Here is a 26,885-nt window from a genome sequence, read left to right as displayed (position 1 = left end):
GGACTTGCACCTTCTCAGCTTTTCATGAGTCATTTCTCCCCAAATTATTACCCTGGCCATTACCACACCACCAGGTGAATCATACAGTAGGAACACTGGAAGAAGAGAACAGCAAATTACTGAAAACAAAATCCCCGCTTCAAAGACCATTCCACACACAATATTTATATGCTCTTCTTTACTACACCTCGAGCAAGTAAATATATATATATATTTATTAAATATCCACATATAGCTTACAAACTAGCAATGGTCTCATCTAATTTTGGTGGTCAAAAGAAACACCAAAACAGCAATCAGAAATAGCTCAAAGCAGTGTCACCAGCAAGCTCTAGAACTAACATTTCCATGGTATTTTGTGCAGCACAAAACATGGTCTAAAGAGCATGAAAAGCTGAGATGCTTTGAAAAGTGAACAAACACAGGCAGTGGTTTTCTACGCAAATTAAACAAAAATAAAGTATTTAAAAACACAGTCTACCCAAGTTACTAAATAATGGAAATGTATTATGAAATTACATTCTCCTCCATTCCCACCTCTTATTTGAGTGCTGAGTGCTAAGAATGTACCATTATGTGGAATTTAGTCGAGCAAATTTTTTTTGTTTGTTTTACCATTTCAATACATAACTTGGAAAGCAACCAGTAAAATAGCACAATTTATCTCTAAAAATAAGACCAGAGATTTTAGTGGCTCTTGATTATGTTTTCCTTACAAGGATCCTTTGCAGAAAAGTACAAGTTTCAGTTTAGAGCCCTGATAATTAGTGCCTGTGGGAATAAAGCAAATTATTTTTTCCACAGCAACATAATTTCCTGCAACTTTAATTTTTACATGATTATATTCCAGTGGTTGTTCAGACATAAGATTTTATTGTCTACGGTGTGATCAGGATTGGAAACAATTATCTGTGCTCAGTTCAATCTCCCTCATCTAAAAAAAAGTTAGGTTTATAGTTATTAAAAAACTGTGTATGATGAAAGAGTATTTGCCAATAAGCTCCACATAATTCTAGGGCTGCTAACGAATTCCTCTGCTTTTGGACTCAATTATTTAAGATGACAAAATCTAACAGATGCAAGCTGTAAGTGCACCTGGAGCAGAGGTGTTGCAGCCGCCTTCCTGCAGATGAGAACTTTCTCCCAAAACTCAGAATCCATCTTCAGTGACTGGGAAAAGCTTAATCCACGGAAAAGGGGTGCAGACAAACTGCAGAAATGCAGATGTCAGAGCTGCCAGTGGTCTGCAGAGAGGCAGCACTGCAGAGGGGAACTCCAAAGTCGTCCCCAAGTGGGCTCAGGAAACCACTGCTGCTCTCAGAGTGGTTTATTTTCAGTCAGCAATGGGATAAAACTGTGTCTTACAGAGCTGTGCAAAAGACAGCAGATGCAACCACCCTTTCCTACTGAAATAAACAAATATCAACACTTTTTTTTAAAATAATGATGCACAAGGATGCTACAATTTAATCATCACACCTCATGAGGAGGAATCATTAAACACTTCACAAAAAGAACCAGTGTTCTACTTGACTGAAAAAAAAGAAACCCAAACAAACCCTACATTCCCTTGTAGACATCTCAGCCAGAAATACTGGATCTTTCCCAAAATAAATGCTGGGGTTACAGAATTGACCGGGAAAATCAGTGATGCCATGGAGAGTTCAATGTCCTTCACTCAGGCAGCTCCAGAACCCAAACCAGACCAATCCAGATGGTGAACTGAGGCACTTATTGGTGCTTCAAACACCCTTAATCCCTGAATTTAGAAATTCAACAGCATTGCTGCAAAGTGTTGTAAAAAACAAACAATGAAACCTCACAAATCACAGCTAGTCACATGCCAGACTTCTTGCAATCCTGCTGATGAAATTCCCATCATTTCAAATGGACTTTGGGAATTTCTATTACATTATACCAACAACAACCAAAAACCCACACACATACATTCTTTTATTAACTAAAATGAAAAGCTAATTTTTGTTATTTTAAAAGAAAGAATAGATGAGCTCTTCCTACTCCTTCACAGGCATTAGCCTAAGTTTTTACTTGAATATTTTAAGCAACGGCCTACCAGCACACAGGTGTTTATGCTTTTCATTTTTAGAAAGAAAAGGTATGAAACGTTCATCTCCCAAGTAAATTATTTCTAGTAAAAAATGCTGTCCAATGGCACAAAACTAAGTATTAATAAAGCTGTTCAAGGAATGCATTTTTAGTGCTATTCTTGAAAGCTAGTTTTACACTCCATAATACATTCATCTTTGCTTCAGAATGAGTATTTCATAATGTATTCATTTGAACTTAACATTACTTTGCTTACATGACAGCTACTAATGCTGTTCATTTTAAAGTCTGTTTTATTCTCTGTTCAGCACTGTAGTTTTTCATCAAGACCTCTAATAGTTATTTTCAATACCCACTTTAATCCACTGAGAAAATCAAAGTGCAGCATTCAATAACCAAATATTCCTTCATCTGAGCATCATGAAGTTTCCCAGACAAAACCATGAAACTTTACCAGGAACATAACAAAAACACTGTGAATCAGTAGGGACTTATCTAACGACCACAACACTATTTATCTCCTCATAAAAATAAAACAGCTTTGATTTTTGAAGAAAGCAAGCATTCCCTGGCCACAAGTTGTATTTTTCTGTTGTCATTTACAGTGACATTACCATGACATCTTAAGAGACCTGGAGAAAGAATTGGTTTTACCATGGCGTGGCCAACAGAAAATACCAAAGAACAGCTCAACCCCTGGCTTGTCTATAAATATTCAGAGATTATTTTCTTCTAATTTCATCAGTTAGATGGATTCTTCCCCAAACTAACAGCAGCCAGTCTTTCACAGACAACAGTCTGAAAGACAGAGAGCTAAAATATGTCAATTTACTGACAGCAGCCCTACACAGCAAAAAACCCCTCGAGTACAGTTGTTAATCTCCACTTCCCCTCCTTGTAAAACGAGAAGTTCTGGTCCCTAGCAGCACACAGATGCAAGCAATTCAAACTATCACATGGCAAATTAAAGAGCATCACTGAGCTGAAGGGATCACAGGGAGCAATTCTCCCTCAGAGGAATGGCCAGCAGGTTGTTTGAAGCACAGGAGAAAGTCATCAAGAGCAATTTGTTTTTGCTGTGCCATGCGAGTTTACCCCAGCCCATTCTTTTTCAGGCAGAAAGGGGGGAGTGAAGGAGGTGAGGGAAAACATGGAGGAATGGATGGGCTGAAGATTTTATTTGTATTTACAGCACATGAGTTGAAGGTTTAAGTGTCACTGTATTAAATATGTTGCAGGTGAGGACGCAAACACATTCACCTCTTTGTCATTTTTAGAAACGAAACAAGTAATCTAATCCATCAATACACAGAGAAAGGTTTCTAAACGTATCTGTTAATTACCACAGTTCTACTGAGGAGTCCCTAGTGCACACTCCTTCATGTTAGGGGAAAAAATAAGCGTAATTAAAGTTAAAAAAAAAATAAAAATCTGTAAGGCTTAATATATAAAGCAAAGTCTTGACTTTTCAACATTTAGCAGTGTATCCTGAGCAGGTTTTAATTCTGACTGAACAGCAGAAAATCCTGCTGGGTTCACTTCAGGCTGCAGGCATTTGATACTGCACTGACCTCGCAGTATTTACATTCCCCTTAGGAAAATCTGGCATGCAGTCCAACTGGGGAAGATCATGTCTAACACTCCTTGAGCTACCAGTGCTAGAAGCAAGCAGAGTAACAGTGGAAATAGTAGGGTGAACAATAAGGGCATGTATACAGAAATAAAATAAAAAGGAAGAGAAAGAGAAGGTCAAACAGCAGAAGAAAAGAACTGCAGAGACAAAGAGTTGGAGCCAGTTGTTTTTCTGATATAAATAAATCTCTATTCTTTTTTTTTTCCAAACCAGTGGTGCAGAGAGGCTTTTAGACTACTAAAAAACCAAATTACTTCAGCTCAAGGAAAATAAACTGATCAGAAGACTTGAAATATTTGCCTCTGATCAAAACAAATTAACAGCTGCCAACTGCAGCTTTGTCTGCATTGCATTTGATTTTTTTGTCGTGGCTGACATATCTATGTCAAATTCGGAGAGAAAAAAACCCAAACCATAAAATCTTCCATAAACTCTGCTTTTGACCATTCCCTCTACACTCCTAATAGAGACACTTGGTGAACCCAGCTGTTAAATCAAATCCAAAACCTATTCACTTCCATTCATTACAATTCAGGTCCCTACTGCTGCAAAGAAATTAGGTAGGAATACAAGAGCCAATTTTCCACAAATTCTACTCCAATTTTTCTTAGAGCCATCTTCAAACGAATGAAACATTTTGTTTGTTCTTTACAGATTCACTCTGCCAGCAACATAATCTCCTGTATACCAGGCCTAGTGAAAGTGTGTGAGACACACAGGTTCTGAAACAGAGCCAGATTCATTTCTACACCTCCTTGAAAAAATAAATAAAAGCCTTAAGTTACCAGAACAAAACCCTGTTTACAATTGTGCAAGGCAGTTTTTCAACGAAAATAGTAAAAGCAAGAACTCCTGTCTAAGCTAATGATTGCAATACTTGACAAAAACGATGGTACCTTCAATCCTCATTAAAAGTTTGAGAAGTCTCTGTCTGCACTAATAACTCAAAAACAGCATCACTAGAAGTCAGAAAGAAAAAAACAACTCCATTACCGAGCAGAAGACTTCCTCCCCCTCTTCTTTAAGACCTGGCAATTCCAACTCCTCAGCCTGATGCAATCTTTGCTTAAATCATCTAGGGCTGTGAAACACAGCAAACCCCACTTAGAGCCTAATAGGACACCAGCACTTTAATCAAGAGACTTGAGTTGTCTGCTCATGTCTCACTCCTTTTTCAGCAACTAAATAGCAAAATTTTCAAGGAACTTACATATCTGAACTCAAAAGTGTTTTGAGGCAGCAAGCACCCAAACAAAAGATTCTAATGAACAGGATAAAACACTGGCATTTGAATTGCTGAATTTGATAGCACTTTTTGTTGTTTTGAACCGCAAAATGAGCAATCAGAGGCACCAGAAATCCCGAATTTCTTGTTAGACAGGTTTGGCACTCTCACCTGAAGCTGGATGAAAACCACAGAGTGAGCTCAACTCTGAAGCACACTGCAAAGTGTGTAGCTTAGAATGCAAGAATAAGGAGCACTTCAGGAAAAGGTTCAGATTTTTATTGTATTTTGAAAGTGAAGCAAAATGCAAGTATTCCAGGTAAGAAATTTGGGAGCGGGTGGTCTGCAGAAGAGGCATAAACAACAATGTGCTCTGTATATGTATGTGAGTGTATGTATATATATACATAAAAGAAATAAACACTAGTGGTAACAGGAAGACCAAAAGGATAACCTTTCATTAAATTTGCATTTAAACAGATATCACTTTACCATATTACTAGGCATCACTCATCTAAATAATTCTAAAATGTCACCTTTTATGCTCTTTACTATGTACTGTGTAATATATTCAGCTAGAAAAGCAGGCAAATTTAATGGTTTTGTTGTCAGTTTATCTGCACTTAAGAACAAAAAGCTTTCCTTAAACCCTCCTCTTTGTGGCAATCACTACAGAGAAAGTTTAAATCTGGGAAACTTTTAAATTCAGTTTACAGGAAAAAACCCTTTCATTCAGTTATTGAATTGTCAGACAGACAGGAGCTGCAGATAAAGAAATCCAAGGCTCAGTACAGAGGAAATAAAACACCTTTGGCAGCAGTGTTGGCACAATTCACACCCTGCTTCCTTCCAGCCTCATCCCCACAGCACTCCAAGGCAAGGCTGATGAAGAGACCTTGCAGATTGCAAGATTTCAGCTCAGTTTTACCTGGAGCTGAGCAAAAGGAGGGGCACAGGCAGGAGCCAAGGCTGCCTGGCAGGGCTCAGGATGCTGCAGTGCCCAGGGATGGGTGTGGAACCAGGTAAGAAACCCCAGCCCAGTGCTTTTTACAGACCACAAACTCCAAAAACATAGCCCAAGACTCCCATTGCTGAGTCTAAGTATTTAGGCTCCCAAACTCTTCCAATTCACAGAATCCACAGAATTCACAGCATGGCCAGGTTGGAAGAGACCTTCAAGACCATCGAGTCCAACCCAGCCCCAACACCTCAACTGAACCCTGGCCCCCAGTGCCACATCCAGGCTTTGTTAAACACACCCAGGGATGGTGACTGCACCACCTCCCTGGGCAGCCATTCCAGAACTTTATCACCCTTTCTGTAAAAACCTTTTTCCTGATATCCAACCTGTATTTCCCTTGGTGCAGCTGGAGGCTGTGTGCTCTGGTTCTGTCAGTGCTGCTGGAGAAAGAGACCAGCCCCAGCTGAGCACAGGCACCTTTCAGGAGCTGAAAGGTGTAACTCATGTAATAAGGTCACCCTGAGTCTCCTTCTCTCCAGGTGAGCACCCCCAGCTCCCTCAGGGGTTCCTCTCAGGGTTTCTGTTCCCAGCCCCTCTCCAGCCTCATTGCCTCCTCTGGATGGACTCAAGGGTCTCAAAGTCCTTCCCAAAGTGAGGGGCCAGAGCTGGGCACAGCACTCCAGGTGTGACCCCACCAGTGCCAGGGGACAGAATGAGCTCCCTGCTCCTGCTGGGCATTCATTGTAGGACAATGTCCATAACCACCTCCTGTCTGACCTAGGGTAGCTTTAGTGACCTACTTATCCAAAATTCACTGTAACAGGGATATCTTTAGGTTTCAATTAAACAAGTTGAAAATTTACTGATTCAAAAGTCAAATTATTTTAACTCTGCTGACAAAACAAAGAAGATAGATCAATCAGCAGAAGCTGAAATGTTATTAATTGGGAGAGAAAAAGAGTAACATTTGTGTGCTTTAACAACTGAAAATATTTCAGTGTTTCAGACCAGGTAAGCAACTGATACCCACATCAAGCAGAGAAGATCTGAGTTTGTACCACAAGAGAGATTTCAGATCAGAACAGATGATATGAATATCTAATGAGGTTTAGCTTGCATCATTCTTCTGATTAAAATTCATCCTTAAAATGAACACTTGTTCTTACGACATTGATTGCTCAAACATGTACTCTTGTTTGCAACTTTCTTTTTCAACCTTTGCTTCAAACCTTACAAAATATTTCAGCCACAGAGTTTTATAGTCATCTAGAGGATTTTCCTTTTTCATCAAAAAATACACAAGCAACCGTACAAAATGGTGTGAGCAACATCTAAAATCCACAACAAAACTCTCCCCACCACAGTCTTAGCCATGAGGAAACCAAGTTACCCTTTTAGGCATTCAAGTAAATCAGATTACAAGGTTTTCTTCTTCACTGTAAGCATTTCAGAACACCATGTGTTTATTCTTGTTGCTCACAAAATTTTATTTCAAGGAGAGATTTCTGTCCTTTTTATAAGCCAAGTTCATTGAAAAATTTTAAAGATTATACAATCACATGTTTTTACTCTTCTCAAAAATAGATTCTCAAAAATTATAAATATTATGGACATTGGTCAGCAGCTGCATAATCTGCAGGATTTAATAAAAAAAGGGAATAAAAAAAAACCCAGAATGACAGAATTTTGCTAGTAGTACAGCTCAGAACAAAATCCAAAGCTGTATTTTTGCAGGATTTGTGCAATTACAGTATCCTACTTATTCAGTGAGTAGTAAACATAAGAGCTTCCAGGAAATACTGGAATGGAAAGATGGCATTTGAAATTGGAACTTTCACCAGGCATTTTGCTTTCAAACACCTTTTCTTACTAGGACCTCTCTTGCCTGGTCAGAAACACTGAAACATTTCCAGTTAATAAAGCACAAAATTTGTTTTTAAAGCACTTGTTTCTATTAAACATGATTTCTAATAGATTCTGGAAGAAGAAAAAGCAGGGAGCCAATTTTAAAGGTTAGGCTGCTTGGCAATATACCTTTCCTTACAAATAATTGTTCTTACTAAATCACAGTGGAAAAAGCCATGAAGAACTAAGTTTGTGGAGCCTCCTGAATATGCAGAAGTCTCTTTAATTGTTTATATAAAGCTTCAACACAATCACAGGCCACATAGCCATTCAAAATACTGTCTTAAAAGCCTCTTTTTTTTTCCCTACCCCACAGATTTCAAACAAGTATTCAATTCAAGTTTCATAGAAGCAGAAAGATGCAACCTCACAACCAGACCTTCCTGTCCTGGCCAGCACTGGGAAGCAGAGTTTCACTGGAGTGCCTCTGCTGTCAAGCTCCCATCCCCAAATTTCCACTTCTGATGGTGGCTCCTCATGCAGCTTCTGCAACACCACTGTCATGGAACCCCTTCACCTCAACCAAATGCAAGAGAACTGAAAGGCATGGTTATCTCACACATCCCAGAGCAAGAAAGCAAGGGAGGAGGGAGAGAGAGGAGGGGAAAGAGTCTAAATTTAGGTATTTACTTACTGAAACACAGAAAAGAACACACATCCAGGCACCACGCTGGCAGAAATCCCAGCAGTCAGGGCTGTGGAGCTTTGCTTCCAGCAAGGATTTCTTTGCCTGAAGCTCCACAGGAGCCTTCTCCCCCTCTCACAGGAGCCAGCTGAGCAGTGCTCTGCACTGCCAGCCCCAGTGTATCTCAGCTTTAATGCAAGGGTAATTCATTAGAATAAGAGCCGGGGTAACATAAACATGTGCAGGAAAAACAGGCTTGGTGCAACACCACAACAGACACCAGGTCTGATCAGCACACCAAAACTCTGTCAGACCACAGGGATTAAAAAAAAAAAAGAAAAAAAAGGTGGGTGCAGCTCCTTTAAAGGAAAAGCAGAACATAAAAGTTACCAGGTGGAATTTGGACCTGTGGAAGTTCTAACAAACAGAAGTGGATTGTATAACAATAGAGGTGAGGTGTTTTTGGAAGTGTCCCTCAGCTCCAGCTGCTGCAGGATATGCGTTCCAAGATGGGGAGAAGAAAAAGAACCTGCACAGCACCCAGACACAACAGGAAGATGAAATACTGGTATGTGCCCCAAAACCATTCTCAAGAAGGAACATTAACTATCTTTTTTTGCAAAGTGGGGAGGGTTTGGGGGAGAAAAATGTACTACTGTATTTATTAAATACTGCAGCAACCACCTACATGAAAGTTTTGATTGATGAGAGTTTCCTTTGCTTTTTGCCATCGTTCACACGTGGTGAATACCAAAAATGAAAGACCATGCAAGGATTCACTTCACTGTAGTAAATGTAGAGCATATCCACTTTATCTGCTATTAGTACTATTAGTACTTAATCACCAGAAGAGACCAAAGCCAGGGAAAAGATCTTTCCACTTCAAAAACAAGGTTCTAAAGGTGGAGACCAATTATTAACTTGGTCACAAACATCAAAAAAGTTTGAGTGTCTTCAATGTCCTTCTTATGGACTTCAGTATTTCATGTAACTGCTTATGTATAGGTATTTTTGTGGTTTTAAATAATTATTCATTAATTCTTACAAGTGTTGAAAAACTTGGTAATGATTTAAAAAAAAAATCAGTAAGCTCCCTCATGCTTTCAAGTCTTTCTCAGTGAAACTGAAGCATTTAAGGTATTGCCCAATTTAGAAACACACTTCAGGAAAGAGACAGCTCAAAATATCAACCACAGACGTCACAGGCAAAAAGAGCTTTTAGAAGCACAGCAATTCCTAACGCTCACATTTGATATTCCACCTCCCAGACTCACTCTGAAACAGACTCCTGAGCCAGGGATAATGGGCCCTTCCAGACCTGCACTCCAGTCAGACAACTTGTTTGTGCAGGGTCATCTTTTGCCACCCTTCCCTCTGGGAGAAATCCCATTAAGTTTGCTCCTAGGAAATCAGCTCCCCACTCCTTTTCCTGACTGCTCCTCTCTGCCTGGTTGTCTCTCCACTCCTTCTGCAACTGCTCCCACCCTTTCAGCCTTCTCCTGCAGCCCTGTCCTTGCACATCCAACCCCATCAGAAGCTGTTTTTTGGATGCAGTCCCACCTCTCCTCTGACCAACACCCATTTCTTCCTGTGCCTAGAATCCTTCCACCTCCACACCCAGCTCCAGCTCTGCGGTATTTTTGGTTCTTGGAATATTTCAGTGGAAGCAAGAAGCAAATGTTCAAACGGATAATAAATGTGCAGGCATTCCCCCAAAAAAGTTCTCCTTATCTGAACAGCTCTGCTCACTACAAAAGGCACAGGGTAGCTTGTGGCTAAGTCCCAGTTCACACATACACCATTATTTGACCTACAGGTCTCACCATGTAAGAAAAAGAATTAGGTTTATTCTTCATTTTAGTAAAATAAAGGTTAGAGGTAAAGAGAAAAGAATTGAATTTCTGGGAGGAATACTGCAATTCTTAGTCTAGGAGAAAAACTGTTTCATCTGTTCGTATTTTTCTCAAATTCCATTTTTTCCTTTCAAGAAAGGGCTTTTCTGCAAACACCACTGGCTGTTGTTTGATTTTTCTGGAGAAAGTCTCAGCTGAATGGGAAAGATCTTTAGAATGCACATAAAAGACAAAGGTTCAAACAAAAGCTGAATTCTCAATGAGCACAGGTTTATTTTAGTAAACAGTAGAAACTCGGAGCTGAATGAGATCTTATCCCTTTTAATCACTTAATAAATTTTTCTTGCCTTCCCAATTTTCAAGCTGCATGTCTACAATAAACAAACCTGCACTGATAAAAAGTCTCTATAAAAGCACACAAAACCTTTATTTGATGCAACAGTGAAATCACCTCGGCTTTGGTCAGGCTTTGCCAATGCCTTGGTTCAGCCAGCAACAGGCAAAAACTGTTCTGAGGAACACGGGAAAAGATAAACTTCAAGAGAAAACCCCAAAAATGGAATTTCAACCCTCTTAATTCTTTGAGTTTTTAAGCACTTTTGCAGTCAGCTTTTGTACTGCCCAAAAAGTGTCAGTCTTACAGCAAAGTTAAGAAAAATCAAATTCTAACATCCAAACAGCTTACCTAATAGTACTTCTGTAGAAACCAACCTAGGCAGAGTGATGCAAAATTCCTCAATTATCTTTGGACTGATTTTTAGAACAACCTTATGTGGCAAATTAGTAATTTAAATAATATAACCCTTGTTTGAAAAGAAAAAAAATATTCAAAAAATTGACCATATATTTAGAACTACTACAATGAGAACCAAAAATGCAAGAAAAGTAAGAAAATACCTGAATTTAGATCATTGGGTCATTTTAACCAAGGATAAGGATTTCTCAAACACATGCATAAATGCACACGCACATTTTTGTACTTTTATGGTCCTCAAACCCAGAGTTTTGGTGCCTAAAGATTATGAAGCCATCACAAAGCCCTAAAAACATCAAGCTGGAAATTCTCAATGACCTTACCAGGTGAGGAGCCTGAGGCCCGTGACCAGGTGTATTTTCTCTACTGAGAAGTATCAAAATGGGATTTTCCTGTGGGGTCCTTTTCCTTGGGCACTTATAAATAACATAAATAACTTAAGCTTCCCATACAACCATCCAGTTTAGATATGTTTTTGGGGAGAAAGCCTTTAACTTTTCAGGGCTCATGAGTGCACAATACACTCAGCACAAGTAACCAGCCCAGTGAAGGATCCTAAGCAGGACAAAAGAAAAATAGCAAGTTTGCTGCTATTTTCAAGCCTCTGGAGTTTTGCTTCCTAATGCAGAAGATTCAATACTTAACTGAAAGTAACAAATGTTATAATTGAATGCTATCAGTCCTATAGTCAAGGGTAGGCTTTTCTGGGTAAAAGTTTAGTTGTATAAATACCAAACCAAGCATTATTTCAGCAAAGTTTACTGCTAGAGCTCCCACCAAGTGCCAGTGAAGGGATGTCCGCGCACAGGTCTGATGTAAAGTAAACAAACCCAGACTCCCTCACCCTGAAAGAGACAAAACCCCTAAACAATGTAACCACTCTCCCTACAAGGTATCCTGGCATTGCACATTTTTCAACTCCAAATAGCAAACAACACCTTTTGTCATCTGGGTTTACCAGAGGTGAGCGAGGAGCATGTGGGGAAATGATTCTGTCATTAGCAAATATTCTACTGCTTAAAAAAACCCCAGAAATAATAACATGCCAAAAAGGTCAAAGTCCTAGCTAGCATCAACTTACTATGACAACCAACAAAAATCACAGTATGCAACGGGAACAACTCCTTATCTGTCCCTGTTTAAGTGTATCTTTCCACTTTAAAACTAGAACAAATTCAATGCCACGGGAGAGAAAAAAAATGTGTAAAATAGTCACTGTTTGGTATTTACTTATTCTGAAACCGAGTGCACACATCCCAAGAAAAATACAGTGTCCTTTAAAAAGAATCACATTTTAGTGCAGTCTGTATACTGAGTCATTTGTTTGAAATGTCAGTGCAAGGAATGTTAAGATTTAGCTGACGATTATCTCCTCAACATTATCCCAATTTGATTATACAGTGTTTACTACATCAAAGCCAAAAAAAAGCACAGTAATAGATTCAGCAACACACCCACTTGGAACACTGAAGACCTATTATTAAAGAACCAGAAGAATAATTTTCAAAAGGTTTTTATTTTCAAACACAGTCTAGCATAAGATCTTACCATAAAGGAAGGTTGTTAAACATTTCTATTCAACCCACATATCTGAAGCCGTGCCTCAGAAGTCAGGTCAAATTATTTATGTGATCAGGAAACTTGACTGCCCTTCTTGTCTAACTCTGACTGGATGCAGGAATGCAACAGACAGGTTTCAGGGGCTGAAGCACCAAAAGCACGACATTAACATTCATTTCCTTGTAACTCATATGGAACATGAACCAGTATGTTTCTTTCAGACCTAACCACAAACAAGCTTTCAATACTTACAGTTTTGACATGGTTTTATTACACTGCAATTGACGTAACAAATGCTAATATTCAGCAAATCAGTACACACAAATGGTTAAAAATTCACACATGGGGGTGCTTGCATGGCAGAAGGTCACAGCAGCCCGTGCTGTTTGCCCCACTTGTTGCAGAAGTTAAAATTCAGACAACCAGAATTGTTGTAATCAACACATCACCCCGAGTTACACTGCTAGGATCAGAAGACAGTGATTATAACGTTGTCACCCTGTCTACCTTAGCTCTCACATCCTCTCGAGCACCAGCAGGGCTGAATGTGAGACAGCTTCAAAAGGAGAAGCTATCACTGGGCAGGAATTCAAATTCAGCCTGAGACTCTACACAACAAACCAGTATTTAACTGAGGATGCCAAACTGGTCAGACCACGTGAACCTTTGAGCAGGCCTGACAGCACCATCCCTGCCATCCTCCTACATCTGGCCAATCCCAGAGAAGTGTTTGTGCAACGTGTTTTCAAAGGCAGCACAACTTTTAAACACAAACTGAGCTATTTGGTGCTGGCTATCAGCAAAACAATCAGCTCCATGGGCATCCTCACAGTTATGGTAACACCTTGAACACAAGATCTTGGAAGGACAAGGGTACACAAACAACCCAGAACTCAGTAAGTCTGTCCAGAAGAGATCTACAACAGCTGTTCGCACAACTTGTTTATTCCAGGAAAACTCCAGTTGCTATTTTCCAGTTACTACAGCTGGCCAACACACTGCTCATAAGCTTATTCTACAAGAAAAGGTTCCATCTCAAACTCCAGAAGAATATTTTTTCACATTGTATACACACACAAACACAGCTTTCTTTAATTCTCACTTGTCTTCATTTAACAATCTGCACCGAACTCCAGAGGTAAATTTCTCAATGGCTCCCTGTCCCCAGTCTGGTGTATTTCTTGTCAATTGCTACTCAGCACTCCTGCACTGTCAATTGCAAGACGGCAGAAAAGAACAGAAAAACAAACACGTTGTTTATCAACAATCAATCTGCCCTCCTAAGCAGCACAGCGCCTGTTCTGCCCAGATTTTTGGGAGCATTACGCTTCAATGTATGTTTTTAAATTTTGTTTAGGACAAATCAAGCACGCTCATATAAAATAAACCATGAAGCACACACATAGCATCCACCTTCCACTGTCTGCAATGCATCTTACACAGAGCAGCAGCCTTGTGCTCAACACTGCAACACAGAACAAACCTACCTGCAGTCTATAAACTGTCTGTAACCTTCACTCATAAAACTTATCACACTAATGATATCTTTAAATTAAAGACAGCAAACCAAACACTCAGTGCAGTGAGCAAAAACTCCTGAATGAATTGAGACAAGCCTGTGAATTGTTAGACAGGAAAAATAGAAGCATGTTAACCAAATATACATAGGTGCCACTTAAAATTTTTCCAGATAGGAATGGTCTAACTATCTGGAGAGCAAAAGCTTGTAAGAAGTTTGTACAGATCCAACCAATACACCCTCTGGACTTCTATACAAGAGCTTGATTTTCATGTTTCTCTTCCAAAAAGACAATACACACAGCAAGGCTACCACAGTGAACGTGCTCCTCAAAACATACTAAAACCAGAACAAAAAAAAATAATGGAAATCAATGCTAGAAGAAGAAGGTCTGCAAAGAAAATGGCCAAATTAAACCATCAGTGTGGCTTTAAACCATGTAATTAGAGAACAGGGCTGAAATAAAGACTCTTCTCCCAGTGATAAAGTAAGATCTTGCTTTTGTGAAAGCATTTATGGCACAAGAGGGTACACACACAAATACCAAGTAAACAGACAAATTCAAGGTTTTCTTGGCTTGCAAGGACATTTGTTGCTAGATGGTTACATTCAAAGCAGAAACAGCATTTGAATTTCCATCCTCACACAGCTTTAATTAACACAAACAGTCAAGAAATTGTTTCAGCTGTGCAGAAATCAGTAAACAAAGGACTAGATACCCTGTGACAAATTTAAATGCTCCTTTTGGATTTATAGCACAACACTGAATTTCAGTATGGAAAGCAATCAGAATTACAGCAACATTTAGACAAACGAATTTAAAATTATAGTATTGTGACCAACATTCAACTTACTTTACATAATATCTTGCACCTTCAAAAGTATAGGCTTCCTCCCAACCTGTGGGTAAGTCTGGAAAACAAGCAGCAAAACATTCCAATTACCTTTTGAAATGAGAAATGATGAGACCATGCTGGTCTACTCCCTAACACTAAGGTAGGTAAAACACTGTGATTCCTCATGTTGAAACCTTCAGTCCCAGAAACAAGGATTTCAGAATTGACTCACCAGACTGCCTAAGTGTGAATTCTGTAAGCCAAGAGAAGCTACACACCTGAAAAGCTGATTGGGGTTTCTGGTTCTCAAATAGTAACAAGGATGGGTTAAGTGTGCCCCCGTTTAAGGTTCCTTCCTCTGCCCAGCAACTCAGGGTCATCACCAGATCTCCCTGCCTTGAACTTCAGCAGCATCAGCTCACCTGGCAGGCAGAGATCTGAACAAAAATCCATCTAACTGAGCTACATGCAAGTCACAAGCTCCTTAAGAGGCACCATATCAACTGCACCACAGAGCATTAGCATTGTATTAGCATAATTCCACCACTGTTGTGACTAACAAGTGCTCCTGCAGTGTTTACAACTCTGCTGCATTTTACATGAAAACCATTTTCCATGTAAATCTAGTGGAGGATGTGGGTGCATCTCTTCCTTTCTATTACCACTCTTAAGAGTTAGGAGTCCAGGTATTAAAAAACCCCACACCACTAATGGTCAAAATTTCAGTTTCATGGTGTGATGGAAGCTCTGGAGATGTTGGGCATCTCCACCCTTAGAAGTTTGCCCCCATCAATAAAAATAATGATTGATACGTAGAGCTCTCTCATTGAATTATAAAAGCAAGAATGCATTTCCTAAAGGAAAAAAAAAAATCAGGCTGAGTTATGTGGTGGTTTTTGTCCTCCTCATTACATATTTGCTCTGGCTGCTTTTTTTTGTTCACTCCCATCTTCTGCAGAACAAAAATCAAGGTGTCTTTCGATAACGTCGCGGGGCAAAGTACAGCAAACAGGAAGTCTCTCCAGCAGAAGTATTTATGGCTGCTGTAAGAACTTTGCAAAAAATACCCTTCCAGTGCTGAACAGCTCAAAGAATAAAAAGCACTTCAATCCATAATGGAGGACAAAGCTTTCCTCACCGTCTAGAACTTGCCTCACAGAATTATTTAACAGAGAGCTTTACAATAATATACATCTGCAAAAAAAAGTGCCATTCAGTCAAAAATTGTTTCTTAAGAGAAGATGTATTCTGAACATATTTTGACTAGGTTCCAGAACAATGGTCTGAGCAAAGGGAGAGATAAAGCCCAGAATAATTCTGTTTGATTTATATCTGTGTATGGAGAGATTGATTAACATACACATGAATGAGGAAAACTACAGGAACAGATTTGGTTTTTTGACACTTTGGTATGTGATTGATGAATTATGGTCAGTGTATCAAAGATCATGCCTCAGCCTTGTGTTCAGAAACAAGTTTCATTTACCTGATGATAACTCTGCTCTGTTACACACAATACTCCAGACACTCAAAAGCAAACTGCATTTCCTTCAGAAGGCACTTAACAGCAGAAACAAATGAGACACTTGGAAAATTACTGGGAAATCATTATCAGTCAACAGGGACAGTGGGAATAGCTTAAAAAAAGAATTAATACTCAGCTAATGCCGGTGTTGAACAAGAAAAGCACTTCACACACAGCTGCCCCCATGCACACTGCTGTAGATGAAGGCCACTTTCTCAATGTGAGCGCTGAGAGCAGGAGCAAGAGGAGCCTGATAGCAATCAGTAGTTCCATTTCCCAGCATTAAATGACTTCTTACAAACAACAGAACCGTCGCTGCAAATCAAACTGCAGGGTTCTAATAGCCAGAAACCTGTGGTTTTTCAACTATTCCTAACTCAAAAACAAAAAGGAAAAAAAAATAAAAAGGCTGCCCACAGTTTTCTGAAAGGCTGTTTCTGATTCCTTAATGCATAAGTATTAACCAAACATAAAAAAGCAAATAATCTGATACAGACCAATTCACTTGCAGATTATTTCCCCGCGATCATCCAAGTGCTTACACACATAAAAACAACTGCACGTATTACTACACTCCACCACCTCCCAGCGGCATATGCAGCCTGTGCGCAGCTCCAGCAGCCAAGAGTTTGGCTCCGGCTCTCCGGAGTGTCTGCTGTAAATCCTCCTCCTCCAGCACCTCCTGCTGATACTTCTCCAGAGTGGAACAAACAGCAGAAGCAAAGACTTGGAGGGAGGAGGGTGGAATCAAGTTATTTCGAACGTTTCAAGCCCCTTTTCCTCCCACCTATTCCACCTCTCCCAGTCACTTGGAAACCACACAGACTCTCAGCCTAGATGGAAGCGCAGGGAGAAAGAGGGTTTCTAGGTGACCGGCGAAACCAGCCCCTACATTTCCAGTCCACCTATCGTGGTTAAATCTAGGCGCTGCTGGAAATAGAAATACGCTGAGTGCTTTCGTGCTAAACCGGGCAAGGATGCTGTGCAGGTGGATAGCCGGGGCAGCCAGCGAGGAGCACGAGAGGAACGAGGCGGTCTCTAATGGTAACTACACAGCCTCGCAGGGGTGACACAAGGCGACCGAGGGAAGGCAGAGGCAGGCACACCACACAGGCACAACTCGGGGGCAGCGGGAGGAGGAACCGGCCGGCAGGAACACGGCTCGCCCCGCGGGAACACCCGCGCCAAGTGCGGGCAAAGCGCGGCCGGGACCTGCCCGGGGGCTGCGGGCACCGCGGGCCGAGCCCGGCGGCGGCTGGGGCGGCCGAGCCGGGGGCTCCGGGCTGGGCTGGGGCTGGGCCAGGGCTCGGGGCAGGGCTCGGGCTGGGCTCCGGGCAGGGTCCTACCTGCGCTGCGGCGGTGCCCGGTGATCACGGCCTCGCCGGTGAGCGGGTGCAGCCAGGTCGTGCTCTTCGCCTCCTCGCTGCGGGGACGGACACACGGACCGAGTCAGGCAGGCGCAGCCCCGCCGCCCCCTGCTCCCCCCCCTCTCCCCTCTCCTCTCCTTCCCTTCCCCGCACGCCCCTCCCGGCCCGGCCCCGCTCACTTGATGAAGAAGACGCGGCCGCCCTGGCTGATCCCGTAACTCCAGCTGCCTGGCAGCGCCCGCAGCCGCTCGGCGCTCAGCTCCGCCATGGCCGAGCCGCCGCAGCCGGGGAGCGAGAGCCGGGCAGAGCCGAGGGGAGCGCGGCCGGGGGGGCGGCGCGGGCACGAGCGGCGAGCGCGTCCCCGCCGCCGCCGCCAACACCTTGGGGAGGGGAGGGCGCAGCGCCCGCCCCGCCCCGCCGCGGGGGCGCGCGGGCCGCGGGGGCGCGCCCGGCCGGCGGGGGCGGTTCCGGCGGGCGCTGAGGGGGAGAGGGAGGGAGCGGCGATGGAGGGAGCGGCGGGAGGCGGCCGGGGCCGTCCCGCGGGGACGGGGGCGGGATCCGATGTGCAGCGGCCGTGCCGGGGGCAGGGAGGGAGGGACCGAGCGAGGCGGGCGCGCCCGGCCCCGGGGTCGCTCGTCCCGGCCCCGCTCGCTCCGAAATGCTCGGCTCCGCCGCTGGCAGCCGCTGATCGCGTCCGTAAGGACAAAGGAAATTGAAAGTTCTGTCCTATTTCCTCCGCCGCTGAGCGCGCTCTCCTCGCGCCCTGCGCTCCGGGCGGTTTTGGAATTGCGTGTGGAAAGGGTTGGTGCTCACGGTGCAAAGGGATGGCGTGTGTTCCCTTCCGTGCGAGCCTGATGTGCTGTGTGCCCCATGCCGTGCCTGGGATGCGGCGTGGATGCGCGTTTTCCGTGTTTCGGGGGGTGGCAGTAATCCAGGTACAATCCCCGGCTGCAGAAATGACTCTCTGTGCCAGCGTGTGTAGTTTGATTCACCGGAGTAACCCCATTGCATGTGCGCTTATGCACAGCCATCCACCCCTTCGATCTAAGTCACACAGGACAAATGTCAATTACTAAACCGTGATATTTCTAAGAGAACCTTGCCTTGCAAAAAACCCCACTTTCTGAATAAGCTCCGAGGCTGGGAAGTCTCGCAGCATTCCTGTGTCCACAAAACATCTGTGATTCGCAGCTGACAGGCAGCTTTGTCCCCTCTCCCATTCTGAACACCTCGGGAAAAATAAAATTGGACAGACGAGCTGTTTTGTGGTTTGGTCCCCATCGTGCCATGTGGTCAAAACTTCAAATCCCTGTTGTCCCACACAAGATATTCCTGACACCAAGAGCAATGAATGTGAAAAGATCTAGAGATACCTTTAAGTAACTGAATGCAAGATAAGAATCCCTCCCTGTCCAGCAATACCTTTCATTTCCACTCAGCGCTGACAGCACCTGAGATTTATGGACTGCTGGAGGAGCAGTGCTCTGGGGGAAACACCAGCCATTCTGTAAACAGTTCCCTTCTCTCCCGAGAGCAAGAGCCCTTAGATGATGAGCAAAGTGAGTAATGGCTCTTCCTGCGAGGGGCTGTGGGAAGCTGCCTGGCAACAGCGAGGGGGAAATCGTGTGCGTTTTGGGCTGCTGAGGTGGGAGTGGTCATGTCCTCATATTTCCCCATGCAGCCTAAGTAAAGCACAGAGCAAGTGCTCTTAATCCCCAGAGCAGTGGATACCTTCCACCAGAATCTTTTTTTTTTTTTTTTTTCCCTAGCAGAGAAGTGCATGCAGCACAGCTTGACTTATACTGGCCTAGATCCATAAATTAGGTATTTAGGTAAAATTTAGGTGCATAAATCCTGCCCAAGCCCAGCATGTGCTTTGCCAAATGGCTTCCTTAGGCAACTAAGTTCTGCCAGTCCCTTGCTTTGCTGCCTTTTTCTGCTTTGCTTGTGCTTAGAATTGCTGTCATCTTGGTAAAACCAGGACCATGGTGCTTAAAATATGCCCAAACCTGGCTGAAATCTCTGGCAATTCATTATTGCCCCAAATGCCATTTAGGCTGGATAAATTGACCCTGTTCAGGCCACACCTAAGAAAGACTTACGAGTTTTGTTTCTGAATAACTCACAGCAAACAGGCTGGCAGCAGAGTCATCACCACGAGCACTACAGGGAACACGTTCAGCCTCAAGGATGAAGGGTGTTCAAAACCATGCCACTCTATTCCCAGGAAGATGCTTTATTGCTCCAAGCCATGAGCTGTTCTGAAGCTGAGACTATTCTATGAGTATATTGAAGGTGCTCCTCCTCCCCCTCACATGATTTTGCAAATATAATTATTGGGCTTTAGGGTGGTGGCATGACTTGCTGGGCTCATGAATAGGAAGCTCAGCCAGGGAGGGATGGAAGACCTTGGTTCTGTTTCACTCAGGGACATTTGGTTCAGGGGTTCAAGTGCTTTATGTTAAGTAGCCATCAAATAAAATGTATTTGCAGATGCTCACCCTGCCAGGTGCTGTGCACCCTGAACTCCCAGTGGTTTCTGGGAGCCCGAACTTTTACCATTTTTTGGAACAAAGGGTATGAGGGAAACCACATCTGCATCATTTGTGCAGGCTGGTGCTGGCAGTTTTTCTTTCTGAAGGCTGCTCTGTGTTCCACAGTTAAAACTTTTGCTTCAAAGTTGGTCTAAAAGTTTGATCAAAACAAATCACACATGGAGTGTTTTGCAAGGTTCACTAATGGTATATATTTTCTACACTCAGATAAGTGCATGAATGCTCTTAAAAGAGGGACTCAGGAAAAACATTTAGAAAAAAAAAGGGTTTATCACTAAGGGGAGTAAAACTCTTCTTTGAAAGGAGTTTATATCACCATAAAAACTGCATGCATAATTCAAGACACTACATATTGTACCTTTCACATCATTCTTTTTTACTATAAAAATGAACTAATGATTCCAAGTGTGAAACTGGTCAGTGTGGCTTACAAAGCTCAGAGAAAGCCGTCACAGTGCTCCCATCTGGCCGATGAGTTGGTTTTGTTTTCCCAGAAGAGCTGAAGGCAGGCTGCTGGGGTGGTGACCACCACTGGCACATCTGTTCTCTGCTCTCTGCAGGCATGGCCTGATTTATCTGCTGCACTCATGGGAAGAGGATGTGGGGCAGGGTTAATCTGAGAGACAGAGCCCTCCCATCAGGAGATTGGCCCCCCACCACTGGGAGCTTGGGATGAGGTAAAAACCCAGCTCCACTGAGATTTTTTGTGGGAAAAATTCAGTTTCTCCATACTGACCCAAGCTTCTTCCCTTCCTCTTTCACCTCCACATGACAGAACCTTTCCTAGCAACTCCCTCAGGGCCAGGGAGTACTAAGGGAGAAGTAAGACCATTGATGTTTTAGGAAAATAATTTTGGCTCAATAATATATTCATAATCAAAATACTTAAAATTCCTGGGGCAAAGGAACCCTGCCCACAAAACAATGAGTCCCTTTAAATGAGATTAATTAAAAACAGCGTTGAGAGAACAGTCATTGAATAAGACTCGGAGAATTCCATCCACACCTCTCCCAACAGGTTTGGGGTGACAACAAACATGATGAGCCAGGAGAAAAGGGCTCTGACAAAGCCTCTGAAGCAGGGAGTGGACTGCACTCAGAGAATCACAGAACATCCAGAGCTGGAAGAGACCCACAAGGGTCATCAGTGTCCAACTCCTGGCCTTACACAGAGTGCCTGAGGTAGTTTTCCAAACCTTTCTTCAGCTCTGTCAGGCTTCGTGCTGTGACCACTTCTGTGGGGAGCCTGTTCCAGTGCCCAGCCATCCTGCAGGTGGAACACCTTTTCCTGATATCCAACCTAACCCTCCCCTGATGCAACTGCAGGCCATTCCCTTGGGTCCTGCCACTGCTCATGGGAGTGAGGAGATCAGTGCCTGTTCCTCCTCCTCCCCTCATGAGGATGTTGTGACTGCGCTGGGGTCTCCCCTCAGTCTCTTCTCCAGGCTGAACAGACCCAGTGCCCTCAGCTGCTCCTCACACGGCTTCCCCTCAATGCCCTTCACTCTCCTCGTGCCCTCCTTTGGACACTCTCAATGTCTTTTTTACATTGTGGCACCCAGAACTGTCCCCAGCACTCGAGGTGAGACTGCCCCAGCCCCGAGCAGAGGGGACAATCCTTGCCTGGTGATGCTGTGCCTGGTGCCCCCAGGACAGGGATGTCCCTCCTGGCTGCCAGGGCACTGCTGCCTCGTGTCCAGCTTGCCCTCCACCAGCACCCCCAGGTCCCTTTCCATGGCACTGCTCTCCACTTGTTTGTTGGTAGGTATTTATTTACTATTAGATATTTATCTGTTGTTAGATGTTTACTATTGTTAGTTATTTACTATTGTTAGATACTTGTCTGTTATTAAATACCTATTATTAGTAGATATTTAGGATAGAGACTCAACAAGGTAAAGGCCTTGTCAAGCCTCTAAAGGGGAGAAATGATGCCTTAAGTTTTAGTTCTCATATTTTTCAGGTTCTGTGCTGCCTTGGTGTATGGCTTTGAGCTTCATAGTTAATGTTAGTAGGTTCTCTTCACAGCTTAGTTAGACAAAACAATTCTTTTCCAGCTTGAGAACCAAGGACAATTACAAGCTTCAGGCCCAAAAAAGAAAAAACAACAGTGGATAGAAGAGAGAAAAACAAGCAGGATGGGACTGCAGGGGCTGCAGCTGGGATTGGACACTGAACTGCAATGTGCACATGGAGCAGAGCTGAGCCCAGGGAGAGACCCCGGCAGCGCTCGTGCATTTTGGGACCATTTGGGTTCATCCTGGGTGCAGCCCTGGCTGGGCTCTGGTGCTGCCCAAGGTGCATCCATGGAGGAGATCCTTTGAATCAATCCCTGCTTTATTCTTTAACTCTGTCCAGTCTCTGTTCTAGGTCAGCCCTCCCAAGGCATCAGTTCCAGACCCCAGTCTGTCCCTACAGCGGGGCTGCCCCATCCCAGTGCAGACAGTTCAGCTAAAACCTCTCCACAGAACTGTGTTCATCACTATTGATTCTGTGTGTGTTCTGTCAACATGAATCAAATTGGATGAGGTTGTTTCATGGAGTCTGTGACTTTACATCTTTTATGTTGTTTAACTAGTGAGACAATAGAACCCTTGAAAAGTGAGGAAAGACCATTGCTGGAGGTGCAGTTTTATACTACACATTCTCACCAGGGAGGTACTTCTGAAGGGTGGGTTGGTTCCTTTTCACCCCATCCCTAAACATTCATTTTTCTTGCCTTTGTACCACCTTGCAGTCCATGGTGAATTACATGGGTTTGCTGAGCTGATAGAACATAAATCACAAATCCTCTCAAATAATTAGTTTCCTATCAGATCAATAAGCTGATCTAACACGTCCTGAGGTCACTTGATAAGTAGATGCAACACATGGGGTGAGAAGAGTAGAACCACTCCTTTAGGCTACATTTCTCAGTGATGAGGAGGGGGGAAAAAATCAACAAATCCACTAATTGACATTCTCTGGAGTCAGGATATCTCTGTGCAGATGAAAGAAGCAATTAGCCTGGGTCAGAGGAAATAAGAAAGAGGAAAAAAGCTGTTGAGCACAACCTCTGCAGACATTCTTGGTAGAATGGAGCCTCTGCTTTGCTCCAAATGGAGAGCCTGAGGAATGTCCAGGGCTCCCATCTGGTAGCTCTGGAGGCTGGAGGTTTTTTGGAGGGTCATTGGTACCAGTGGCACAGGAGTCCTCTTCTGGGTTAGTGCAAATCATCAGTGTGACTGAACCAGCACTGGGTCATTACCCTGCCTGCCATCAGCACCAGATATCCTCACACACTGTGAGACACACAACCAAAGCCTGTGCACTACTCAGGCAGTAGAAGCAGAGTGGTATCTTACAGTTTAATAAGTTTTGCAATCTGTTCTTGACAGGAAAAGCAGTTGTTCTCATTTCAAAACTATTTTTTTTATCTGCAATTAATGACTTCCAGGTCTAGCTGTGCTGTGTAGGATTTTTTTTCCTTCATGGCAGTGAATCCTAATATGAGGCCATTTTCTTTGAAACATTCAGTGAGACTAACACAAAACAAACTCCAAAGCCAAAGTGAGAGATTTGCCTTTCCCTGGCAGACAACATCAGGAAAGCAAAAGGGCTTATTATTCTCTGAACCAGCATCATCTTGCCAGAATCATCTTGCCCATTCAGTGCAGTTTTGAACAGAGAACAATTTTTAATTGCAAGCCTCTTTTCAGAGGCTCACTCACTGTATGGTCCATGCCATGATGAGTTACATGATGAGTCTTCCAGCCTGAAATGATGGATGCCACCTTTGGGACCTTCAGGTTTCTTTTACTGATCCTATTATCATAGGATATGTCTCAATGTCTCAAAAAGGATTGAAGATGCTGCTTTTCAAGATGAACAGCTACTTTTCTGGAACCTTCTTTTCTTCATTTTCACACCATTTCACAGCCTTCTTGCTTAGGAAGCCCCCAAGCCTCATAACGATGGTTGCCTGTGACTTTCACACAGCGTTAAAAATGACATTTTAAAATCATGTTTATTGCCAGGATTAGTTTAAAATAGTATTAAGAAGGAAAGAAAATTTGTGAGGGAAACACAGTGATCTCAATATCCTACTTTTGCTCTCACTGGCAGTTGCTAGCTACATTTGACTTAAGCCAGGGTATTTCATCTTTCAAACAACCCTCTCATTTGAGTAATCTATAAGGAAATCATACCCAGTACAACACAAATAATTCCCTGTCTCACAGCTGGCTTCTCTGTTTCACAGATCTGTTCAGGATCTGGTGGACTTCAGCATCTGCTTTTCTTCACACAGTTATCTTCACTGCTGCTGTCCAGTTGCTCAAAAACCTGCTCTGTTTCAAACTGTAGGAGACAAAGAAGCTTTCTCTGCTCTGGAAGAAGCAGAAGATGACCTGAGTTCCTCCTGAGAATTGCCTTTATTTGTTCAGTAATTGCTTGAACAAATAGGAGCGAGCTTCATGTGGAATATCTGGAGCTTCATGGGGAATATCTGGAAGGCCTTCACCTGTGGTTTGCATTATGTGAGATATACAGGGCCCTGTGGCTGAGAGGGCTTTATTTATGTGGGCTTTAATGTGGCTTTTTTCATACCTTTCCTCACATGCATTCCTTCCCCCTTTTTTTTTTTTTTTCCAGTGGGGCTAGTAAGAATTTGCAGCATGTTTGTATTTAATACCAACTATATAATGAATTTTAAGCAATTCCCATTAAACTTTCATCAACTGACAGTCTTTTTCCAGAGCAGGGTGAAATAATACTGCATTTCACCCTTGAGATTTTACTAGGCACCCTTGTTGCAGTCTGGATGACATTTTCCATATAATCATTATGTTGTGGATACCTTGGCCACGAAGTGCTTTAAGTGATACTATTTTTGCAAGCCATTTAACATCTTAATCAAATCATGGGCCATTTTCTGTAATTACCACAGTTGGTGTAATACGTGTGTCAGTCTTTATGGACTAGACATAAGATTACCAGTGATGTTCTTTAATAGTCTTACAGCAGAACAACAAGAAAAGTGATCTATTTTTAGCCTGTAATTTTCCCAGCATCATAAGCAAATCCAAGCCATATCTTAACTTGTTGATCTAAAATTCCCTTGACTATATTTAGATATGGGCTGGTATCTGTTTCAAGGCTTGTTTTGCTGTTAACAGCACTCACCTTTTATCATCTTAGCAGGCTCTTTCTGGCCTGGTCTATTTACTAGAAATTCTATTCTTATTTTGTTGTATTTTTGTGTACTTCAGCTTTTCTGTGCACATCTCTTTCATTTTATCTTCATGAGCTGCTGTTCTTCCATAGTTTCAGCTCTCCCAATGGGAGGTAAGGCTGACTTTTGTTCTTTCACATTTGTTTCCTTTACATCTGATTTACATTTTACTCACAGTAAGAGTATTTTGTTCACTGCATGACATGAGTTTTACCTACTCATGCTGAATAGTTATTCAGCTGAAAAAAATGTTGCTGAAACTTGGCTTGCAGAACTGTGTCCAGCTCAAACTCATTGAATTTCAGGTGCTGGGGCTGGATTTTCCTGAGAAAAGGAAGCTGTCTTTCAAGGCCTCACTTACAACACCAGTGGCTAGTCAATATAGTTAATATAGTTAATATAGTTAATATAGACTATGGAGCAGTTCTTTTTCTGATGTAGGGACCTATATGCACTCACTTGAGTCACACCTTGAGCTGTTCTGGCTACACTGACTCTGTTAACAGTGCTGGGATTCCTTCCCAGGCAGGAGGAGAGAAACTGCTGGAGTCACAGGAGACAAATCCCACCTGAAACACAGCTGCCATTTGGACAGTTCCCACAAAGAACCTCCCATACAGAGTATTTCTTTTGGAGACAACTGTAGTCACTCATGGGAAGCTTTTACAAGATGTTTTCATTCTTGTGAATTTAACTGTGCATTTTCTTCCAATCATTTTCTTCCATTGCTTCATGAAACTCCGTGCTGGCTGATTGCAGTTTTTAGACTTCACCTCTGACTATTCAGACCTGTTCTGCTTCTTCGTTTTGTGATGAGGTTCTGTAGTATCAGCTGGTTTCATTTCCAAAACTTGTAATCAGATCTGGCTCTGTTCTGCAGCCAATTCTCAGTCTTTAGCAAGCTAAAGCTGTGTGCTTCCAGCAACCCTTTTCTGAGGGTCTCTTGGTCCCCATAGTATTCTCATCTCAGATTTGATTTTGAAAATTACATAATCAACAGTACTTCCAAACATTATAAGTATCTGGAAAGATTTCCTCTTGGTTTCAGTTATACAGTGGCCATGCCTCAAATATTTCAGCCTTTCCAAGAGCACAATATTTTCTCAAATCTCTATAGCACAGGATTTCCAATTTGCAATCTGCTGCTTCTGGTCCTGCAGTACTCAGAGTTACCTTAATTCATCTTTCTTTTCATCAGCCCTGTCTCCTTTTTAAAGAAAAATTGTGTTATTTTATTGAATCTACTTCAACCATATCCTCCATTTCAGGAGAATTTAATATGCTTTGA

General features: G+C 42.7%; 1 protein-coding gene and 2 long non-coding RNA genes across 25 annotated transcripts in view; 2 read left to right on the top strand and 1 right to left on the bottom strand.

Moving 5' to 3' along the window:
• PLEKHA5 (pleckstrin homology domain containing A5) overlaps positions 1–18,223 on the bottom strand; it is a 157,354-nt gene extending 139,131 nt beyond the window's left edge. For 12 of the 23 annotated variants that reach the window (XM_064421401.1, XM_064421400.1, XM_064421417.1 and 9 more), the window contains exons 1-3: positions 18,010–18,215; positions 17,810–17,886; positions 14,957–15,014 (exon numbers count right to left, since the gene is read on the bottom strand). In XM_064421401.1, coding sequence (XP_064277471.1) covers positions 14,957–15,014; positions 17,810–17,886; positions 18,010–18,098 — 224 coding nt within the window. In that variant the 5' untranslated portion in view covers positions 18,099–18,215. Of the gene's footprint in view, positions 1–14,956; positions 15,015–16,960; positions 17,121–17,809; positions 17,887–18,009 lie in introns of those variants that run through there. The other 11 variants (XR_010362876.1, XM_064421399.1, XM_064421402.1 and 8 more) reach the window with 6 other exon arrangements.
• On the top strand, positions 4,285–8,560 carry LOC135301144 (uncharacterized). Its single transcript, XR_010362881.1, has 3 exons — positions 4,285–5,244; positions 5,779–5,947; positions 8,108–8,560. It is a non-coding gene; the product is annotated as an uncharacterized LOC135301144 (long non-coding RNA).
• LOC135301142 (uncharacterized) overlaps positions 17,181–26,885 on the top strand; it is a 34,857-nt gene continuing 25,152 nt past the window's right edge. The window contains exon 1 of the long non-coding RNA XR_010362879.1: positions 17,181–17,507. This is a non-coding gene — a long non-coding RNA (uncharacterized LOC135301142). The remainder of the gene's footprint in view (positions 17,508–26,885) is intronic.

Source organism: Passer domesticus, chromosome 5, assembly GCF_036417665.1.
Source record: "Passer domesticus isolate bPasDom1 chromosome 5, bPasDom1.hap1, whole genome shotgun sequence".
NCBI lineage: Eukaryota > Metazoa > Chordata > Aves > Passeriformes > Passeridae > Passer > Passer domesticus.
Note: the sequence above shows the minus strand (reverse complement) of the source record. Positions and strands in the feature narration are given on the sequence as shown.